The sequence below is a fragment of the Carassius gibelio genome, chromosome B13 (assembly GCF_023724105.1).
Source record: "Carassius gibelio isolate Cgi1373 ecotype wild population from Czech Republic chromosome B13, carGib1.2-hapl.c, whole genome shotgun sequence".
Classification (NCBI taxonomy): Eukaryota; Metazoa; Chordata; class Actinopteri; order Cypriniformes; family Cyprinidae; genus Carassius; species Carassius gibelio.
The window spans coordinates 19,965,381-19,987,959 of NC_068408.1; the positions used below are offsets into that span (position 1 = coordinate 19,965,381).

At 37.8% G+C, this 22,579-nt stretch overlaps 1 protein-coding gene across 2 annotated transcripts in view; it reads right to left on the bottom strand.

The window, feature by feature from the left end:
- The window catches only part of LOC127969921 (methylcytosine dioxygenase tet3-A), a 48,588-nt gene that overhangs the window by 24,670 nt on the left and 1,339 nt on the right, over positions 1–22,579 (bottom strand). Inside the window, exon 2 of one of the 2 annotated variants that reach the window (XM_052572084.1) lies at positions 20,702–22,255. In XM_052572084.1, coding sequence (XP_052428044.1) covers positions 20,702–22,087 — 1,386 coding nt within the window. In that variant the 5' untranslated portion in view covers positions 22,088–22,255. Of the gene's footprint in view, positions 1–20,701; positions 22,260–22,579 lie in introns of both variants that reach the window. The other variant, XM_052572083.1, reaches the window with a different exon arrangement.

A 22,579-nucleotide genomic window follows, 5' to 3' on the forward strand; every position in this document is an offset into this window, starting at 1 on the left:
TAAAAACCTAAAAATATGATTAATTGTGAAACGGTAAACTTGTTTTATTCACTTAGAAGTCACAAAATTTAAATTCATTTGACAGTCTAAAGTTAAAGAGATGGGGGGGGGGGTTGGTGAAATGCTATTTCATGCATACTGAGTTTTTTACACTGTTAAAGAGTTGGATTCCCATGCTTGAAAATCTTTATTCCAAAAATACTCCTTCCGGTTTGTCACAAGTTTCGGAAAAATGTTTTGGCTCTGTGTGACGTTAGATGGAGCGGAATTTCCTTATATGGGTCCTAGGGCACTTCTGCCGGAAGAGCGCGCGCTCCTGTAGAGCAGAGCAGAGACGAGACATTCATTGACCAGAGCGAGAGCGTCGCGAAATGTCACAAAAGAAGTGTTTTTGGTTGCCAGGGCAAGACAACCCTGCACAGATTACCAAAAAAAAGTTTACTTTTACAGAGCATCAACGGAGTTGTGCAAGTGTTTGTGTTTGTTCCCTGCATTTCGAAGATGCTTGTTTTACAAACAAGGCCCAGTTTGACGCCGGATTTGCATATCGTTTATTTCTTAAGGATAATGCAGTCCCAATGAAAAAGGGTCACGATCGTGTGTTGGAACCGCATGCGGTGAGTAAAACTGCTTCAAATATCTCTGTGTTGTTAACTTAGCTATCGGCGCGTAAGCACATCAAGTAAACAACATGCGATGTTGTCATCAAACTGCACTTTCCTCATGTACAGCTTAAAAAAAAAACACGACAAAGTGGAACTTTGAAACCACTAAACAAATATATAGTTTCAGTACATACCACATAGAGACGTTGTTGCTGATGCTGCTCTTGTTAAATTTCAGCCTCTGGATCTGATTCTGGATCATAAATATACGCTGAATCTGACTGTTAGCCATGGTTTGTTTTGGATGTTTTTTCCTCACGGTAATGTCACAGCTTCCAAATGCTCTCAACGCAAAAGCCTACTGGCGCTCATGATTCTTTAGCTCCGCCCACACGTCACGCCTCCAGCCGCTTGTGTTTTTCCGGGAAAAATCGGTACAGACTATCTTTCTCTTATGATTATAATAAAACTAAAGACTTTTTGGAGTTATTAAGGATGCAGTACTACTCTATAGGTACTCAAGATTAACAGGATATTGAGTGAAAACGAGCATTTCACCCCCCCTTTAAGATATTTATCCTAAACATAGTTGTGGGTAATACAAAACTTTGTAAAAATTTAGAGTAAAATGTTGAGTAAAATGAATCTCTTCAATTCTGAAATAAATCACACTAAAAAGAGATACAAAAGAGACTCCAAAGTGGACTTAATATATTAAAAAAGTACAGTTTTTGTACAATTACACTGTGAAAAGTCTGGATTCAAAAGGTTTAAATGGTTTATAAACTACTTTATATTTTACTAGCTTAAGTCTTCAGAGATGTTTCTTTGTGTAGTGCTGTAGCTTCAGAGCAAAAATGAGACATCTGTTTTATACCTTTCATTAACTTGACTCGCATCGGATAGTCTGGATAGATTCAGTCCACTGAGAGCGGCCCAGTCATTTTCTTCATTCTGTGTGTGATCTGGCAAGCTCAACTGTGCAAATGGTCATATGGTATGTCAATCCTGAGCTCCATCATGTAGATTTCGCTGACACTTTCATTAGCATTGCTTCACACACAGCCAAGGTTTCTGTGTTACATCACTTTAGACTAATGCAGTACGGGGTCAAAATCATCATTCAACGTATAATAGACGAAACGGAAGTTGTTAAAGTTCCTTTAATTCTCAATTCTGAATATGTGCTGATTGTGAAAGAGGTTTATACACATGAAACCACAGTGACACTAGTAATCTAGCCTGTTTACCATGTCTACTTTCTTTTTCTTGTTTTTAATTTCTGTATTTGTGAAAAAACACATAGCATTTAAGAAGTGGTTGGTTCCTCTCTTTTCTTCCTATCAACACTTCGGCACCGGGGTTACAGATATTATTTACTATTACTATTATTTACAACTCGAGGTATCGCACATTCTATACACTGGAGCTCAATATTGAATCAAGTTCTGAGCAGCCAGATGAACGAGTTTTAATTAATTTATTATGATTATTTTAAATATATTATTTTAATTTATAATAGCGGAGTTTTGAACGTTAATTAATGAAAATAATCTGTGTTATAATTTAGTCTAGATTATCACTAGCATTCTAGATTTCCATTCATCAATTGTTTTGTATTATTATAAGCAATTTCAACATTTATAATGCTGTAGCTACTTATTCTGATTTGTTTGCTCAATATAAACAAAGAAGCTTAATTTTTTATATAGGTATGCTTATTTCTTAACGTTTCTAAGGACTGTTACTGAACATTTTACCTCAGATCGAAAATTAGACATTCTTACCTGAAAAACCGATGACAAACACTATCTTTCTCCACGTTTATGACTTCATCATGTTGTCTTTGAAGAATCTATGGTTGGTTGCATATAATTCTGGATATTTCCCTTTGTCATTGATTAGTTTTTCGTCTTTTGTGGTCCACTACTCCGCTATTTAAATGACCTGAAGTGTGTTGTGACGGTTGAGACCTGGTAAATCCATTAGGTGGCTGCCGGTGACATTGAATAAAATCACAACAGGCAAATATTGTAATATTTTGCGTATGTAAAAATGTCTCAAGAGAAAAATAAAGGATTAAAAGGACTATGTTTATTAAACATTTAATTATATATGTTTACATTTTAAGCTGTACAACTAATGGAAGTAGTATTTTGCAGCAGTGGTATCTTGGTATAATGTACGAACAACGGTTTGAAACAAATATGATGTTATTTAATATGAAACTATGCAGATGATGCTCTGTGGCGCGGCAGGAATTTGAACAGCATCCTGAGTTGTAGCTGTGCGCCACAGACAGATGCTGAATGGCACCGCTGGTGTGTGTACACCAAAGACTGTATAAAAACATGGACGTAGTGTCCTTGACGTCACCCGTAGACTCCTGAAGTTTGTTTGTGAAGCTTAAAGTGTGCATAGCAGGCCGTAGCCATCTGGGCAGCGCTTCACAGCGTGACTCTCCCAGATAATCAAAAATGCTAAAGCCATGCCCACCTAGCACAATGGCACTGTCAGCAGCGGCAAACCACCTATCACTCATGTGGCCACGCCTTAATATTATTTAAACAAGTCTTAATATAATTTAAACAGGAGTTAGAAAAAATAAATCACCCCCCTCACAGTTTTCATGAAGGGCAAAATTAGCTACATAGACCAAAATATTTTTTTGCACCAGGCTGTAAACATGTTGTGCCTGCTGTAAAGTTGGCCATTTTAACATGGGGAGTCTGTGGGATTGACTCCCTTTTGCAGCCAGCCTCAAGCGGCCAGTCGATGAATTACAGTTTTAGTCACTTCCTTGTTGGCTTCATGAAAGAAAGCGGAGGTTGGCGCTACACTCAAAGAGAATAAAGTGTTTGAATTTTAAAGACGTGGCGTGGCGCGGCCATTCTCGTCTGCTGTGCGACCCTCTTAACACTGTGATACCCGTGTGTTCTGGCGCGATGAGACAAAAACATTCAAACCCATTACAAACGATGCATTTGTTGCATCCGGTGGGGACATAATTACCGATTATAATGACTTATACTGTCTTTTTATGCATTGCGTATCACACTTAAACGAAACCATGTCTGCATTTGTGATCTGAGAAATTACAAGTGCTATCAGTTACTCTACACTGCTCAAAACTCGTGTTTGAATCATCAGTGGCAAATTCTTTACATATGAAAATGTACTTATAGACTTTGTGTCAGAAGCACCAGACAGTCCCTGCAAAGTTGGAATTACCCCACTTTATAGAAACACCGGAATTGTAGTCTTCTCTCCCAGGAAACAGTCTTTGTCCTCTGCAAAATGCGCTGTATACATCTGTATATTTGGGTTGAACTTAGGGTGACCACCCGTCCCGCGTAGCGCGTGCGTGCACAGCGTTTGAAGCCCAATTCATGCGTCCCGCAAATTGAGACTGTGTCACGCATAATCAATGCTTGCTCAAAAAAAGTTGATGGCTCTATATCCTAGAGCCCCAGGCAGCCAAACGAGCATTACTTGACAGTTCAGCACGCTACTGCGAGAGCGGGAGCAAGCGAGTTTGAATGAGAGATGAAGTTTACATCTTAATTATTTCTATTTTAACGTTTTCCCTACATCATTTATATTAAAATATGTTATGTAGGCAATAACTCAGTTTACTATTTGACTAATTTACTGAGGTGACATCGTTGTTAACTTACTAAAATGATGATAATTTGGTGGATAATTTAAATTTTTCCGTTAATAACAGGTAGTGTATTCCGATGTAAAATTAACATTCGCCTGAGGACGCTCAACAACCATCTTATCTGAGCTCAAAACACTGCTTGAGCAAGTGTCAAGATACTAAAAGTAATAGGATATGTGTGTGTTTATTTTTGTTCTCAGTACGTTATTTTAATAGCAATTAAGGATTATGAACATAAAAGCATTACAAAAAAACATATATATATTAATATTGCAATATACCATCGATGAAACCACAAAGCTCACGCGGGAGGTATGTATAACTGCAATATAAAATAATTTTGAGTATTATTGCTATTAGCATTATTTTCTAAAATTAGGTACATGTAATATAAAAGTACACATGGCAATGTTTTTGCAACAGCTCCAAGTCTCACGCGCAGTGTAGGCTATACGTCACTGTCCGAATCCGTTCACTTATTTATTTGTTCACTCCTTCCTGATATAGTGAACTCAACTGCCATACACTATATAGGGATTAGTGAATGAGTGAATTCCCTTCCCTTGAGTTGTGATGTTAGACTTTTTTTTTTTTGTTTGTTTACTGTTCCTGTGGTGTTGAGCAACTACAATTCATTTTAATCATGTAAATGTATATTATAATTTATTTAAAGTGAATAAATTGTAATGAAAAATAAATAAAATATCTAAAGTAAATCGTAAGTGGAAGTGCATCTGTCAATTCTGTCATGAGCATACATCAGCAATTACACATGTTTAGGGGAATAGGGCATTATTAATATACCATGTAATGTGGTATGTGCTAGAAATGGGTAAACCACTATCAGTGAGTCTGCCCATGGGGTGGAGGCACCCCCGCGCAAGGTGTCCCACATTGTCCCCTCAGAAACATACCCCTTGTCCCCCCTTGGGCTTATTAGCAGGTGGTCACCCTAGTTGAACTGTTCTGGAACAGTGTTGAAAATACAACTTAACCCCTGATTTCTAGTCATGTCCTCTTTTGGACGGTCAAACAAAGTAGCTTCACTTTCACAATGAAACACACAGCATCTCCACGACATGGCGGCAATGGCTTGAACATTTGGGCTGTTTTATGCAAATCTTACCAAATTGTGACAGACATGTGGGGTCATGTTAGAATGAGCTGTTTTAGGTATGAGTGGCTAACTATAAATATACTGGATTTGAGACTTTAGTCTTTGCAACTTTACAGATCTTTTTTATGCACCAATAGCTTGTAACACTCCAAAGAGAAAGAAAAATTTGAAATTGCATCATATGACCCCTTTAAAAAAAAAAAGAAAAAAAAAAGAAGGATTGTGTTTCACAAAATGATGGAGACAAATTTAGTCATTTCTAAAAGTGACAGGGCATGTTATGATGTGAGGGTGGGGGTCAGTTATAATAATGGTTACATCCTTGCTTTTCAAATGTAGTGAGGATTTAAAAACAAGCCAACAACAAAAAAAAGGTTACATGGAGGTCTAAGTCTCTGCATAGCCATTTAAATCAGGACATTAGGACACAAAAGTAGTAAAAAAACATCTGGTGTTCAAAGCAGATCATCTGTGAACTAAACTATCAATATAAAGTATTTGTTGTAGACCACGGCTTTAGGAATGAAGAACTTGAGGTTACCATCCTGATAAGCAAACTCAATCCAAATAAACACTTCCTGGAGAACAGAAAGTCGTCATGGTTTCCTGAGAAACTAGGTAGTGTTTTTCCAGTCAGGGTAATGTATATTGTTTGTTTGGAGGATGGGATGCCTTTGGGACTGTAGAAACAAACCCTCTAGCTTCAGAAAACCCATTACTTAAAACCTTCCGACTGGCGTTTACTAATACCCCAAGTAGTGATGTGGTCCAAACACTTCTTAAGAGTAAATCAGGACATAAACTGAAGCCACTGTATTCTGAAGCGTTACCTCAGCATCCTGCCTGGCTTTGGTTCACCGTCAGACGTGATTAAAACCAGACCTAACTGAACCAACAACCCTCTTACCGTTCGTTTTCTGCTGATTTCCGTCTCCCTCCACTGTGCCAAGCCAAGCAGCCCCCTGTGCCATTCACAAGCACATGGCAGTAGCTTCGTCTCTGAGGCATGGCAAAAACGGCAAGCAATCATAGACAATATTTCTGAACCGAAAGCTCAGAGGGTGTCTGTGTAGTTGGGAGTGTCACAGCTGGATGGCAGATGTGCACAGTACACCCAGCAAAATTAGTTGTTTTTGTATGAATATACCTTATAATTAGGAATGGAATGGAACAAACATGATCACAAACCCCCAATGATGTTTAAAGGAACATACATGAAGTAACAGAGATTTATCTAAACCACAAACCCAGCACAGTTCATCTATTACCAAAAGCAATGCTCTGAAAAGTAAACAAGACAGACATCACTTATTTTTTTTTTTATGACTATACTTCATAGATGAAGGAGGCATGTTGTGGCACAGGCTGTGAGATGTGCTATGTGATTGCTTCTAGCCAAGGGGTCATGTATGTTGTTCAATAACTAACACTAATTAAAGAATGATGTAGCAAAAACACTCAGCGGGTTACATAAAAGTGACAACTGATCCCTCGTACTGGACCACAAATCTCCCAGCATGTTGATATCTTTAAGTAATTATCAGTATTATAGATAAACATCTTGTTTACAAGTCAGAGCTCATGTAAGTCTTACCCATACACACAATCGGGATCATCTGATCCAGTTTGCCAGCACCAGTGCTTCATGTGTTAACTTTTGACCTGATATAGTACAGTGGGTGTGGACACAGGCTGATCCTGATCTTCTTGTCATCCTCTTTCTTCCACATACACACTCAAAGAGACTTGATTTAACTTGCTCAGGACAAAATGGAACAATATGCATCAGAACAAACAGAACAAACCTTAAAACGAACCATTTTAATACTCTCCTCCCATAAATTTTGTGTCTGAAAGGGAAACTCACACAAATGCACAGTCAATAAGGTTAGGCAAAAAAAAATAACAAAACAATGTACAAGCCTTTTCAGTCCTAATTTTTCATTGGCCGTCTATTTTAACTCCAAAAGGTGGTTTGTGCTGAAACAAGATGTTAGTAAATATGGCCCTAAATTATTTACGGGGTCATATGATGTTGCTAAAAAAAAGAACATTATTTGGTGTAATGAAATGTGTTTATGTGGTTTAAGGTTCAAAAAACACATTATTTTGCACAGTGTAGATGATTGTTTCTCCTATATGCCCTGCCTTCTGAAATGTGTAAATGCGTAGAGCTTGTCGCTCTGAAAAGCGAAGTGTGCTCTGATTGGCCAGCTACCCAGTGCATTGTGATTGGCCGGTCAAGACAGGGCAAAAACAATAAAACCCATAACAAACAAGGCAGTTGTTGCATCCTGTGGGAACATAATTACTGATTATAATGATTTATACTGTCCGTTTACGCATTGCTTTACATATCGCGCCACGTAAACATAAAACCATGTCTGCATTTGCGAACGGAGAAATGACAAACAAGTGCTACTCTATACTACTGTCCTTGCAAAGAGCAGGAACGGTCGGGGGGGCTTGAATGAGGAATGGCTGGGGGGCTTGAGCGAGAAACAGTTGGGGGCTTGGGGCTTGAGCGTGGAACGGCTGGGGATAGAGCGAGGAATGGCCGGGAGGCTTGAGCGAGGAACAGCTGGCGGCAAGAGTGAGGAACGGCCAAGGGGCTTGAGCGAGGAATGACCAGGGGGATTGAGCAAGGAATAGCCAGGGGGATTGAGCAAGGAATAGCCGGGGGGATTGAGGGAGGAATAGCCGGGGGCAAGAGTGAGGAGCAGCCGGGAGGCTTGAGTGAGGAACAGCTGGCGGCAAGAGTGAGGAACGGCCAGGGGGCTGGAGCGAGGAATGACCGTGGGGATTGAGCGAGGAATAGCCAGGAGGCTTGAGTGAGGAACAGCTAGCGGCAAGAGTGAGGAACGGTCAGGGGCTGGAGCGAGGAACGGCCGGGTGGCTTGAGTGAGGAACGGCCGGGGGGATTGAGCGAGGAACGGCCAGGGGGATTGAGCGAGGAATGGCCGGGGGGATTGAGCGAGGAACGGCCGGGGGGATTGAGCGTGGAACGGCCAGCTGCAAGAGGGAGTAACACCCTGGGGGCTCGAGTGAGGAACGACCGGGGACTTGAGTGAAGAACACCCGGCAGCTTGAGTGAGCAGCAGCCAGCAGCTATAACGAGAAATGGCGGGCGGATTCTACAATGGAGCGGTCGGGGGATGCAGCAATCACATGTGACGACCCAGGGCTGGAATCTGCTTTGTCCACAGTGAAAGCCAATCTGGCTATCCACAGTGCGAAGTTCCTCAGTGACCAGCAAGGATCAGCTCTAGGCATGACGAAGCAGATATCGTGCTCTTTTGGAAGGCCAAACGAAGTATTTTTACTTTCACAATGAAACACATAGCTTTTCCATGAAATGGGGGCAGCGGCAAAAGAGAGAATAAAAGGTAAACCACCTTTATTTGCGTGAACATTTGGGTGGCGTTTTGCAAATCTTACCATATAGTGACGCAGAGATGTGGGGGCATGTTTAAACGAGCCATTTTAGGGGGGTCTGGCAGTCTTAATTTTGATAAAGAATATCTCTTTGGATTTGAGTCTTTAGTCTTTGCAACTTGCCTAGAGCTTGTAACACTCTAAAGAAAACGATTGTCATGCACATTTTGTCAGTAAAGCCGGTTCTGTGATTAGTAGTAAATCTCCATCACCGGCTTTCAGGTGGAGCAGCATTTACTACACAGAGCCGTAGTTCTCTGATAAGCTATGCAAATCAAATTCATAATTGCAGACAATATTATCGAAGGATTATGAAATTGACTAAATCATTTGCGATAATGACAGCTGTTTGCGTATCTTTTCAGTGAACTACGGCTCTTAGTAGTAAATGCTGCTCGATCTGAGAGCACATGAAAATACCACATTCAATTACATTTTTACTCCAAATTCATGTCATAACGTCAGTCGAGTGTTTGAAATAAATCCTTCTGTGAGATGATGTGGCTTCTTAAACAGCATAATTAAGTCACACAATATTTAATTGTATTCGAAGCAGTGATAATGGCTATGTCGATTCGCATTTCATTATAGATCGACTGATATTGATTTTTTGACAGCTGATGCAGATATCTTAGAAAAAAGGGGGCCGATAGCCGATATAATTTTTATTTTTATTAATATTTAAGAAATTTGAAATAACTTGACAATGGATGAAAAAATAAATGTGTAAAATAAACATACTTATATTTTAGATGACAAAGTATTTTTCACAAATAAATAAATATTTTATAAAACTATAATTAAAAAGTAAGTAAACACTGTAACCAACAGGGCACTCAGTATTCTGGGAAGTTTGTGTGCATTGGGAATCATATTTTTTCCAAATAAAGCCAGGGTTACACTGATTTTACATACAGCACACAGAGAAAATGACATGAATATGACAGTGGGAAAATGCATAAAGCACAGCATAATTTGAAATTAATTTAAAGTTTAAAGCACTCAATTAATATGGACCGACCATCACACAGAGAACATGCGATCATGCTGGATAAAAATACATCACAATATCTCACAGCTGGACTCGACTAAGTTTGCAAGGTTTGTGAAATTAAATGTTCATTAGTCATTCAAAGATTTGTTTAGATTATATAAATATAATTTACGATGAGAAAGTATTATAATGTTTGCCTTTCTATCACTAATAATATAAAAGCAATCATTATAACATTTTCCATTCAATCTGATTATTAGACAGTGGCTGTGTGCGCTCAGGTGCTGCATTCTCTGTGGCGTCAAAATGAAAGTCTGCCGTGCCGTCAAAATAAAATCCCTCCTTGAAAACATGCCGGTATTTAAAAAATGTCAAATATCGGCCGATATATCTGTCGACCACTATTTGAAAAATACTTAATTATGATGCAAATTATAATAATAAGAACTCAGATAAACCATATATTAGCGTAGTCATGCGTTTAGTCACGTTAAATCAATTAAAGCATTTAAATATCCCGTATATTCAACTGCAGTGACAAGGCATTTCCTGGATTTCTTCTCCGGGGCATATTTGGATTTTCAGCGTGCGAGCACCCTCTGGCCTTTGGATGGAGACAGACTGCTGATCACAGAATTGTGCTACACTGAAAGATACATATTACAATCTCAGCTTCTGCCTAATTTCGATTTAATTTTGATTAATTGTGCAGCCATACCATATGGTATATACACACCTCAGTACTTTTTTTTTTTTTTTTTCAAAGTCTCTTATGTTTACCAAGGTAAACAGTAGCTAACATTGTGAAATATTTCAATTTAAAATAACTGTTTTGCATTTTAATATGTTAAATGTGATTAATCCCCGCAAATTTTCAGCAGCCATTAAGCCATGCAGTTCATAGAAAAGCATTTAAGAAATATTTAGGAAAACGTCTCTTTTCTGTCACTTCTGAACAATTTAATGCATACTTGCAAACCGTATTATTCATACTTTTGAACAGTAGTGTATATGAAACTAAAACAGTATTTTTTATCATTCAGCTCATCGAACAGCATGAATTATATCACTGAAAATAATATTTCGTAAGCATCTACATTTCCTCTTGCACTCATTTCCACTTTACCTTCAGGATCATGTGACACCCATTACGGGCAGATGGATGCACAAACAACAACCCTCTTATGTAGTTAATTACATAATTACAGATGGCCTTTCCCATCAACCCTTTATAGATAAAGAAATAAAATCCAAGTGCAATATAGACATTCAGTCACAAACCACCCACTCACATTCAGACACTGATGACAATCTGACTAAAGTCTTACTCGAACTATAGCAGATGGGACCCTGGCTGAATGCTGGCCTAAATTTTAGAGAAATTACTGATGCGTTTACGAATCTCAATCTGGTGTAATCCTGTCATCATCCCTGTTCGCTGACAGACAACTACTAACAGACAGATGTCAGAGGACAGGCTCAAACACTCATAAGAGACAGCAATTATTATATAATATATAATAAGTGAGAGTGAAATAGTTGTTACGTAACTTTCTTCATAACATTTCAGAATGATCAAAAATACATAAACGTCAAAAAGTTGTGATTGCTTAGGATGTCATTTAAAAATCCGGACAATGCATTCAAGCTACACATTTCATAATAACACATTTGACAAAGGGTCTTAAATACTACGATACACTGTAAAAAATTTCTGTAAATTTACAGCATATTAACAGCGTAAATATACAGTACTGAACTGTTTTCTAAAATTACGGTGTCTTACCGTAAATGCACACGTGATCGGTGGGAGAGGGGGAACCAAAGGCTAGCTGACGCATGGAGGAGCATGGTTTCAGTCAAAGTTTTATGGATTTCATCTCAAGTTGAGGCTCATTTACAGGTAAGCAGATCAAAGTCTGAATACATTTTTATCTTAAACTGCAGCGTTTTTTTTTATGTGGGCACAATATTTGAATTTACCTTTGACAAATCTTGCCAAGACGGTGAACTAGCATGTATGCAATTTTTACAAATTTCTCCTGAAAGTTAAGTGTGTATGAGTGTGTTTGTGAAGGATTTGCATCGTTTTTTTTTTTCCTGGTGTAAAATCCTGTAAATGTTAAACTTGTAAATAGTTAAATATAAAATACTTGCGTTCGCTGATTATTTAATTGGATATGAATTGAACATATTTGGCAACTTTAGAAGATGAGCACGTGATCGGTGGGGGAGGGGAGCAACGGTTAGCGTCTGATACCAGAGAAAAGTCTCTGTGAATAAAACGGATATTATCTCAAATATAATCTCGATTACAGATTGCAGATAACGAGGATATGAAGTAAGTGTGTTTTCCTGATTTTCTGAAACACTTATTTGCACAATTATATTTACATTTTGCATTGGCGCCAACCCAGTGTAGTTTAAAATGGAGGATTTGTTTTATTTGCATTAATGTTGCTAGGTGCGTATAAAGTTGGTAACTTATATATTATCCTTATATATTGGGAAATCGAAAATAGGCCTGTAAACTTAATTTTACTTAGGAAGCATAAACTCATCGCCTTTTGCATGAGCACTTGACTGTATAGATGGAAAGAGTAGCGTTAACGTTATGGTGAGAAACGTTTGTTTTTTTTCGGAGTGACACATTAGTCTTTCAATATAAGTCGTATCTAAAACTAGTTAGAGTGTAATCTAAATATATTCGAACTTATTATTAATAAAGTGGGCTTTGTATGTGAGCACATTTTAATTTTAATTTTGCACTGGATTTATTGGCACAAATCTCTATATCACAGAGGAAACGTTACTTCATTCTAGAGCTGAAACAACGAATCGATTTAATCGATTAAAATCGATTATTAAAATAGTTGTCAACTAATTTAGTAATCGATTCGTCGCTAAATAAATTTTATTTGCCATAAGCGGCTCATTTCGTGCATATTTCAAATCTGCGGCGACCAAAGTGTGGCAGTAATGAGCCACCGGAGGTTTTACTCAGCCAGTACAGCAGGTGAAGTAGCGAATAGCCAATAGCTGGCCTCGTTTTATGTCACGTGCTTCCCGAACAGCGTCTCTGCAGCATTCAGCGGGAAGTGGGAGTACTTTACTTTGAGCCTTCAAAATGAAGAGTAACCTGTAAACTCTGCACTACTGAACTGTTTAAGGGGCCGTTCGCATATTGTGTCTTTTGCGTGCTCAAGTACGTTATTTCCTATGTAGGCGCGCAGTATGCACTCTCATAATGGAAGCGACGCGGTCGCGACACGCACGCGGTGCGATGCGCCCGTTTTTCCAGGCGCGTCCACACCGCATCCATTTATCCTTTGCTGAAATTTCCGGGTCTTCATGGAGACGGCACGTCATGGAGAGAGCACGTCATGGTTGCTTAGCAAAGGCAGACGCCTCAGGGGCGCTTCTGCCCGAGCGCTTTGGAAAGAAGGAGAAAGCGGCGCGACTAGCGTTTTCCACGCGTTTTTAGGTGCGATATGTGAACGGCCCCTGAGAATTTTATTTGTGCAGATTCTCCAGTACAAGGTTGTTTGCAAATGTTAAGTCGTAAAAGCTGATAACATTGCTTTTTAACAGTTAACATTTAAAGCTTTACAAACATGTTATGTGATCAGTTTGTCGTTTACCAGTTCATAATTCAGACTTGCAGCCTAATTATGACTGAATGAGAGAGGTAAATGTTTGAGTATATTTAAAATGCACTTCTTTTCTAAGTATTCACTGCTCTTTTTCACACAGCAGGTTTTTTGTGTGTGTCCCAATTTTTTTTTTCTGGACAACCTTCTGATGGATTTTACTTTAAATTGTGAGTTCCATTCAGGTTTCATGCCATTGGCACTTTTTTTCGAAGGATTGTTTACAATTTCACAGCATAAGCTATAAAGCTTTTTCCCAGTAAATAATAAAATACAATGCACTGCAATTTTATTCTGTTTTATCCTTATACTTCGTGAAAATATGTTCTCAAAGATTCCTTAAGCTTTGTTTGGGATGTTAAACTACTTTAGGAGCTCTAAGGACTGCCATGGTGAAAACAATGTTTGAAATCTCCTTGTGAATTTTGCTAGAGTATGGGTCAGTGTTTTGATTGCAGAAGAGTTCGACAAAGGATTACTAACATAATAAAACAACTCCAGGTATATTTTTGATGAGGATATGACAATGCAAAATGGTTAAAATCTCTTAAAAATCTATGCTGAATGATAAAGACCCTTTATTAATAATTTACTTGGGGAAAAAATGGAAAAAACTAAAATATAAGTACATAAACCGATTAATCGATTAATCGTAAAAATAATCGACAGATTAATCGATTATCAAAATAATCGTTAGTTGCAGCCCTACTTCATTCACTTATATTCTAACTTGTTCCTCAGCCTCAAATACAGTTTTGTGTGTGTGTGAGAGTGTGTGTGTGTGTGTGTGTGTGTGTGAGAGAGAGAGAGAGTGTGTGTGTGTGAGAGAGAGAGTGAGTGAGTGTGTGTGTGTGTGTGTGTGTGTGTGAGAGAGAGAGAGTTAGAGAGAGAGCAGTAGACAGAATATTTTTAAGTGTTTTTAATGAAAAGTTGGAGGATGTCCCAGGATGAGAACAAAGATATGGTACACCTGCTTGTCAAGATTCTAATGTTAATGTCCCACTTCCAGGAACATGAAGATGGACTGGTTTCACATGCAGATGTAAGTATTTAATTTTCTTCTTTCCACTTCACCACATTATATTATGTAATATTATTATTTGTGTATTGTGTGTTCTCTACAGGTTGCAGCATCTGCATCTGAGGTTGAGAAGACACTCAATCTACCTGCCAATCCTCATCTGATTTTGCTGGGTTAGTGTGTCATTGCACATGATGAAGAAGAAACATTTACTGATGGCTGAGATCTAAAATTGTTAACATTGCTGTTGTGCACAATTGTTAAAATTGCTTCTTTTTTTTCTTTTTTTTGTGAGTGTCCAGTCAACATTTTTGACTGCAGTTGCAAGTGTTTGCTGTGCACTACATCTTCAACCTGCAGTATCAAGAGGAGGCTTGTTGCACGTTAGAGTTTTTTCAAAGGTAAGTGTTTTCCTTTTTGCGTATGTTTTAATCACTCTCTTAGAATCTGTGGTAACACTTTATAATAAGTATACAGTATTAAAGTAATAAATTATTTGCAAACTAGTTACCTCAACCTTTCTCCTGTGTTCTACTTGTGTTCTTCCATTTCAGTTTTTTCAGTTCATCATCTGAAACACTGTCAAATGTGGTTTTATTCGCATGCCAGACACGGAGAAAATAGGAGAAAGGCATGTAGATCCACATTAAATCCAAACGAGTCAGAATATATATATAGATCGTTTGCAAATGATTTATAAGTGCTTTATTACTTTATACTTATTATAAAGTTTTACAAAATTAATCTAAATTCTAAACCAAATTAATTAATCAGAATTTTGAAAAATGGTTATTATACACTTCGGTAATGTGTAATGCAACTTTCCTTAGATGATTCTATGGAATAAACCCAGAAAGAGGCTCAAAGACCTGCCGAGGCAAGGTAGTCTCCAAGAAGACGGGGAAGGTGGTGAATAAGAAGTCCACTACAGTCAATCCAAAGGTTGCCACTCTACAAAAAAATCGAATGGACTTCAAATGGGACTTCATCTAGGCAAGTGAAGTTACACATACATTTTCATTAAATACAGTTCTTAATACAACTGATTTCACAGTTTACACACACAGAATATTTCTCACATTTAAACTTGTTTAGCAAAAAAAAAAATCAACATTTAAAAGTAGTCAGTTGAAAAAGACTGGTGTGACTCATTTTAGTTACTAACGTTGCGTCCCTGTAGTTTGCATTACATAAAATAAAATAATTTACAGCAAAGAAACGGTTTTATAAATAAAATCCACAAACCTATATTTGACCCAAAAAAAAGTCGTCAGTGGCACTGAGAACTACCCTGAAGAGGATACAGTCCGCACTCATTACAACCCCTATGTTGTTGCAACTGTTCAGTCCCAGGTTACACAAAAACTATCCAAACACACAAAAAAAATTTGAGGTTGAAATAATATAATGATTTTATTAAAACCATGAATTTTTTTTTTTTTTTTTTTTTTTTTTGAGTACATGCACACTATTAATCAGTTTAGTTGGTCCACTAATGTTGCTCAAAGTCTGCTTAATATTTAACTTAACACTCATGAAGAAATTAAGTAAATATGTTTTATGATTTTTTTTGTTTTGTTTTAACTTTTTCAAATTACATCTTAATGGTTAAAATACATTTTAGAAATACGTTTTATTCTCAAATTCCATTTTTATTCCTGTTACAATTAAAACATGGAATAACAATTGTGTAATTATTCCTTAAACATCATTTTATTATTATTATTATTTATTATTATTATTATTTTTATTACTATAATTCTTATTTGTATTATTATATTACTTTGAAAATGACACATTCTACTGTACAAAAGTGATATATTTCCGTCACAATCACATCACATTAGACCGAACCTTTATTTTGAAGGATTGATGTGAAGACACTTGATTTTTTTTTTTTTTTTTGTGTATGTGGGATAGAGCTGCAACTATTGATTATCTTTTCTGTAAACTAATGTGACGTGTGGGTGGAGCTAAAGAATCACTAGCGCCAGTAGGCTTTTGCATTGAGAGCGTTTGGAAGTTGTGACATTAGCGTGAGGAAAAAAAAACATCATCCAAAACAAACCATGGTTAACAGTCAGATTCAGCCGTTTATTTATGATCCAGAATCAGATCCTGAGGCTGAAACTGAACGAGAGCAGCAGCAGCAACGACTCGCTCCGAGCGGGGCTCGAACCCGGGTCTCCGGCATGGGAGGCGGACACACTAACAAGGAGGCAGAGATATTTTAAGCAGTTTTACTCACCGCCTGCGGTTCCAACACACGATCGTGACCCTTTTTCGTTGGGATTGCATCATCCTTAAGAAATAAACGATACGCAAATCCATCGTCAAACTGGGCCTTGTTTGTAAAACAAGCATCTTCGAAATGCAGGGAACAAACAAAAACACTTGCACAACTCCGTTGATGCTCTGTAAAAATAAACTCCATCCACTGGTCCCTTAATGCTGTTTTTTTTTTTGGTAATCTGTGCAGGGTTGTCTTGCCCTGGCAACCAAAAACACACTTCTTTTGTGACATTTTGCGACGCTCTCGTTCTGATCAGGGAATGTCTGTGCTCAGCCTCGCTATACGTGAGCACGCGCTCTTCCGGCAGAAGTGCCCTTAGGACCCATATAAGGAAATTCTGCTCCATCTAACGTCACACAGAGCCATACTCGAAAAAAACTTTCCGAAACTTGTGACAAACCGGAAGGAGTATTTTTGGAACAAAAATACTCCTTCAAACTTACAAACGTTCAAACGTACAACTTAATTTTTGAAACTTTGTCGATGTTTAGCATGGGAATCCAACTCTTTAACAGTGTAAATAAACTTCCCCCTTTAATCTAGTGTTCCCTATTTTGATTAGCTAATTAATCCTTTGGATAACTTTACAAAAATTATAAGTACAACTTCTAACATAATATTGCAACTTTTATTAATTAATACACTAATCCACATCGCGATTTCAGTTAGTGTACAACACTATTTTATTGTATTCATCACAAATGTGACAAATTCTGTGACAATCCACATTATTTGCCTAATTCCGTTTTCATGATTTGATTCCGTGATTGCCTCCATGTTTTTCACATCGTGGAAATCGTAGGGTCCTAAGTTTCTGAAATGTTTTATATTATTATGCAGTATACATGTTTTTTGTTACGTTCTATTAAAATTCTGCTGATGTTATTTTAACTTAAAAAGGATTTTTCTCAATTTTTATGTTTCAGACTACACCCCTCCCTGGCCACACTTGCATCAGAGTTGGTGACAGTTTTATGCTTCTGAAACGTTCTTGGACTGTTCTACAAATCCTTGCCAGGTTTTGACTTATTACACCAAAATAAGATTCTTGTTCAGAAGTTGTTTGCCATTTCTTAAAGGCTGTTTTTAGGGGAACGTACACTCCAAGCCCATGCCCATGCATTGTCATACTCATAGCACAAAGCTAGACTTAAAATGGCTGCTTGTTTTGTGTTTTATATGGTCAACTTAAATTTGTTTAAATATGTCCACAGACTTCTGCAGGGTTCATTTTGCACATTGTCTGTTTTGTAAATTGGTTAATTTTCTTTTGGAGAAAGCATTTGAATTATTGGTTGGGCACTTAAATAAATAGTGTTCTATAAGAAATACCCCCTTGGTCTTCTCTTTTCTGTCTATTTGCTGCCACTTTTTAGTATAAATGAAATGCCAGTTTGTGAATTTGTTAAAATACAGATATTTTTAATAAAGTTAATGATTGGCAAAATTGCCAGTTCTACGGTTTAGAAAAAAAAAAAAACTAGAATACAGTAATGATCCTGAAAAATTACGGTACACCGCTGGAAACCTTGCTGCCAGTATATTACTGTTAATTTACAAAAAAAGCTGTAATTCAGAAAACTGTAAAATAACGGTACACAGCTGGAAACCCTGCTGCCAGTATATTACCGTTAATTTACAGAAAAGCTGTAATTCTGGAAACTGTAAAATAACGGTACACAGCTGGAAACCCTGCTGCCAGTATATTACCGTTAATTTACAAAAAAGCTGTAATTCAGAAAACGGTAATAAAACTGTAAAATTACGGTACACTGCTGGAAACCCTGCTGCCAGTATACTACCGTTAATTTACAGGACAATTTTTTACAGTGTATGTAAAGTTGGATAATCAGTGCTTAATCAGAAACAGCAATCCTGTTTCTAACAAAAACTAAATAAACGGCTAGTTCAGTCTCAGTCAGCACAATGACATAAAGACAACACTTCTCATAGCCTCAATTAAACATGCATAAGACAAAAAGACAAAGTGTTAAACTACTGACTCATCAAGCCCACACAAGTAAAAGGAGGACACACTGTAACATGGAAACTTAACATATGTAGTGTCATTCATTCTTCACTCACAAGCTTGCACACACATAGACACATAAGCCATGTGCAATGCGCATGGTAAATCATGTGATGGGTTTTGCCCGAAAACAGTGCTCCTCTATTTCTTTCATATTTTCTCAAGCCAATGCAGTCAGAAGACAGTGATAACAAAGTATGATCAACTACAATTCAGAAACCAACTAAATTTCCAAATCAGTTTCAAAGCCTTAATTAAAACCTCTCCAGCCTAATGGTCATATATTTTTTTTAATGAAAAAGCCTTATACAAAATTGTTTTTAACTTAAGAGCAGGTGTAGCTATTTTTATTTTGAATGTGCAATCAGATTAAGATCAGATTAAGGCGTAAAACTATTTTATTTATCCTAATCAAATTAAAAACCCTTTTAATTATTGGCAAACAAAGTGCTGTACAACTAAAATAAATTAAATTAAAAAGAAAACAACTGTGATTTTTCCTTTAAAAATAAATATTTATTAATATTTATTATTAGTAGTAGTAGTGGTAGCAGCAGCATTGTTGTTACTTTCAGTCTTAAGACTACTAAATAGTATTATTTCTGACAGTTTATTAACGTTTAAATAAACTTTTATTTTGACGGGTTGCCGTGACTGCTGTGTGTATTATATGAATGTAGTTTTGTCAAATTAAACTGTGAAATGCTAATTAAGTGACTCTTAGAGCAGCTAGGGATGAAATTTGTGTATTCTATTCATATCATCATAGTGAGATGACAGAGGTTGAAAACGCAACGTGCGTCGTCCACGTTTGTGTAAACAAAAGAGTGCGTTGCATCATCTGCCATTCATTCATTGCGGAAATTATGACACTTTTATGCGTAATGTCAAATGCTTCAACAGATTTGTTGTATTACTATAAAATTTTACCCGAGCATTGCAAATTACACTTTGTTCTTGGTTCTTGTCAACAGTATCTCCGCCATGATGAGCACTGAATGCGTGACAGGCTTTCTGTTGTAACATCGCGCAAGGTAAATAAGTGGGTGACATCTAGTGGAAAAGAAAACAAATCACATGAATTTGATCTTTTATGTCAAATGTTTGCTGAAATAAATACTGGAAAAGATCAATTCACGGCTTTTGAGAATCGATATCGAAAGGTAAAAAAAAAAAAAAAAAATTCACTTTAGTGAGTAAACTAATAAACTGACCAGCCGAAGGTGTGCGTAGATGATTGTTATTGTTTTTCTGGTTATCTACCTATTGCAGCTAAATATGTCTGTATAGTGGATAAATAAATTTTGTGTAGCTGCATTTATAAGAAATTCATGACTGTATTATCTGCAAATGCTCATACTCTCCAAATTTTATTGTGAGTCCTGAAAATTTAAGGGAGTCATCATGTTTTTCTTAACCAAATGTTTTTAACCATACATAAACTGGACCAAATTTAGCACTCCAAATGACTGACAGTCGTAATTCTGCTGCTGTGTGATAGCTGTGGCAGAATCACCAGACAGTCTTAACAGAAAGGTACTGGAGAGATTTAAGTGATCAGAGACCTTCGAAATAAACTTTAACCTATAGCTTAACTTGAGGACCTTTGGGAAAGATAGAGAGGAAAGTTCCACAATTTATATACAAGGCATTTCCTTATTACTGAGATTAGGTGGAAGTTTTGCATTACCTAATAGACAGGACTGTAGTGTAAACCGATGCATTTAACAGTGTAAGGGTCTTATGTCAGACCCTTAAAAATCAAGAAAAAATGACTCCTTACGATACAACCCCTTCAATTGTTTTACTGAACATCTTAGATTTTACTTTAATTCGAAATGTTAAATTTAAGGCAAGCAACAGATCAAAAAGTTGAAGAGTCAGGTGCCTTACCTCTCTCGTACAGATCATGTGGGGCTTTTTCCTCAGCTCAACACATTTCCTGAGCCTACAGATCTGATGGCCCATTTTTCGGTTCTGGCAACTCCTGCATTCCCCGCAGTTGATCTTGAGCAGGCAGGGCGTGCAAACATCGCAATGAATTCTCTTTTTCTTGTCTCTTCTCTCTTGAACTTGAAGTAAACGCAGTTGAATATCCTCTGTTTGGAGAGGAGGGTTTCCTGACTCCCTGTGCTCCATAACTGACTCGGAGTCGCTGTCAAAAAAGGACTGGGTGCTTTCTGTGCTATTGGAGAGCGACGCCGTCGCCTGAGGCCCACGGCCCATTTCACAAAGAGTGCTGTTGTAAATGGTCATGCTCAGCGAGAGGAGAGAAAGCGCTCCCTCTTTCTTCATTGACATTTCAGCATCCTCAATTTCATCTTTGGTATCCACAACTGCAGTGCTTTCAAACTCATTTTTTCCCTTCTGGGGATCATTTGCAATCTTTTCAAATGCTGGTGATTCATTGGAGGACTGACACACTTGGGAGGCTACGGTCTCATTTGCTTCCGTGGAGTTTTGTGGAGAGGTTTGCAAAGAATTGTCGGGAAAGTTTGTTTGTGGAGCGATGCGTTGAACCTCCTCAATTTGACCTGAAACATACTTATCTGATTGTGAAGGGGAGGGAGTTGTTGGGCTTGAGGTATTATTGTTGTAGGCAAAGTCCACATTATTGACAGGGTCAAGAGGGTCACGCTGCTCAACAAATGCAGAGTTTAGCTGCTCACTAGAAGCAGAGCAGCTTTCGTTTTGTATAGTTTCTTTGCCTGCTTTCACCGTCTCTTCCTCTTCTGCCTGGTCAGTGTTATGAACAACAGTCTCTCTGTGATCCTCTGCAGTTTGCTCTGAGCTTATGTTAACGCTCTGTCCCTCTCCAGTGGGAATTACAGCACCCTTTTGTTGTCCATCACCATTAGGATCATGAACTTCTGACCTTGTAGTATCAGTATCCTGTTCCCTGATCTCCAGACCTCCTTTGATCTTTGTAACCACTCTCCTGTAGGACTCAACTTCCCTCGGACACGAGACACTATTGCGAGGTGACTTCCCTTTCCCATTACGTTTTGACAACAAGCCATTTTGGTTCACAGAACCACGTGTGTGCCTGGATCCTTTAACAATGAGGACATTCTTGACTGTCCTCTTGCTGGGCTTGCTGACAGCTGTTCTCTGGGCTGTCTTGGCTGCCTGTTTCTTGTCTACGGCCTTCTTGATCTTGCCATTGGCTTTGAGAAAGTTGACCTTTTGCCTCCTAGTCATGGAAGCTTTCACCCTTCTAACATTTTGCTTTTTGGATGCACAAGATGACTTCTTGGGTGATTTGGGAGTATGAGGCATAGCTGAAGCAAGTGAGGGTGAGGGAGGAGGAGTTCAGGATAGCCGGCATGGGAAACGGTATAAAGATGACTCTGGGCAACAGTACTTTTCAGATCTTTTTGGTAATGTTCCCTATTTCGAGTAAGATCACATTTACATTTTTCCCACTGATGACATATGGATGTATGGCTACCTGTGGAAAGGACAATTCATTATTGAATTATGTAGCATCTAATTATGTTTATTAAAGACCCCTTAAATTAAAATTGGGGTTTCTGGCTTGTGGTCCATATTTGTAGGCTTTGAAGACATCCTTATGTAAGTGTACTCCTACAATTTGACAAAATTCACTTCTAGCAGATTGAGGCGCATCTGAAGACTAAAAAGATTTTTGCCCAATCAAATGCTCTCTAGAACCAGAATGTCCCTCCTCCTGGGCAGACCAACAAGTAGATAATTGTGATTCATGCCTGTGATGTAAATTTAAGGCCTCTGGGTATTAAAAAAAGGATG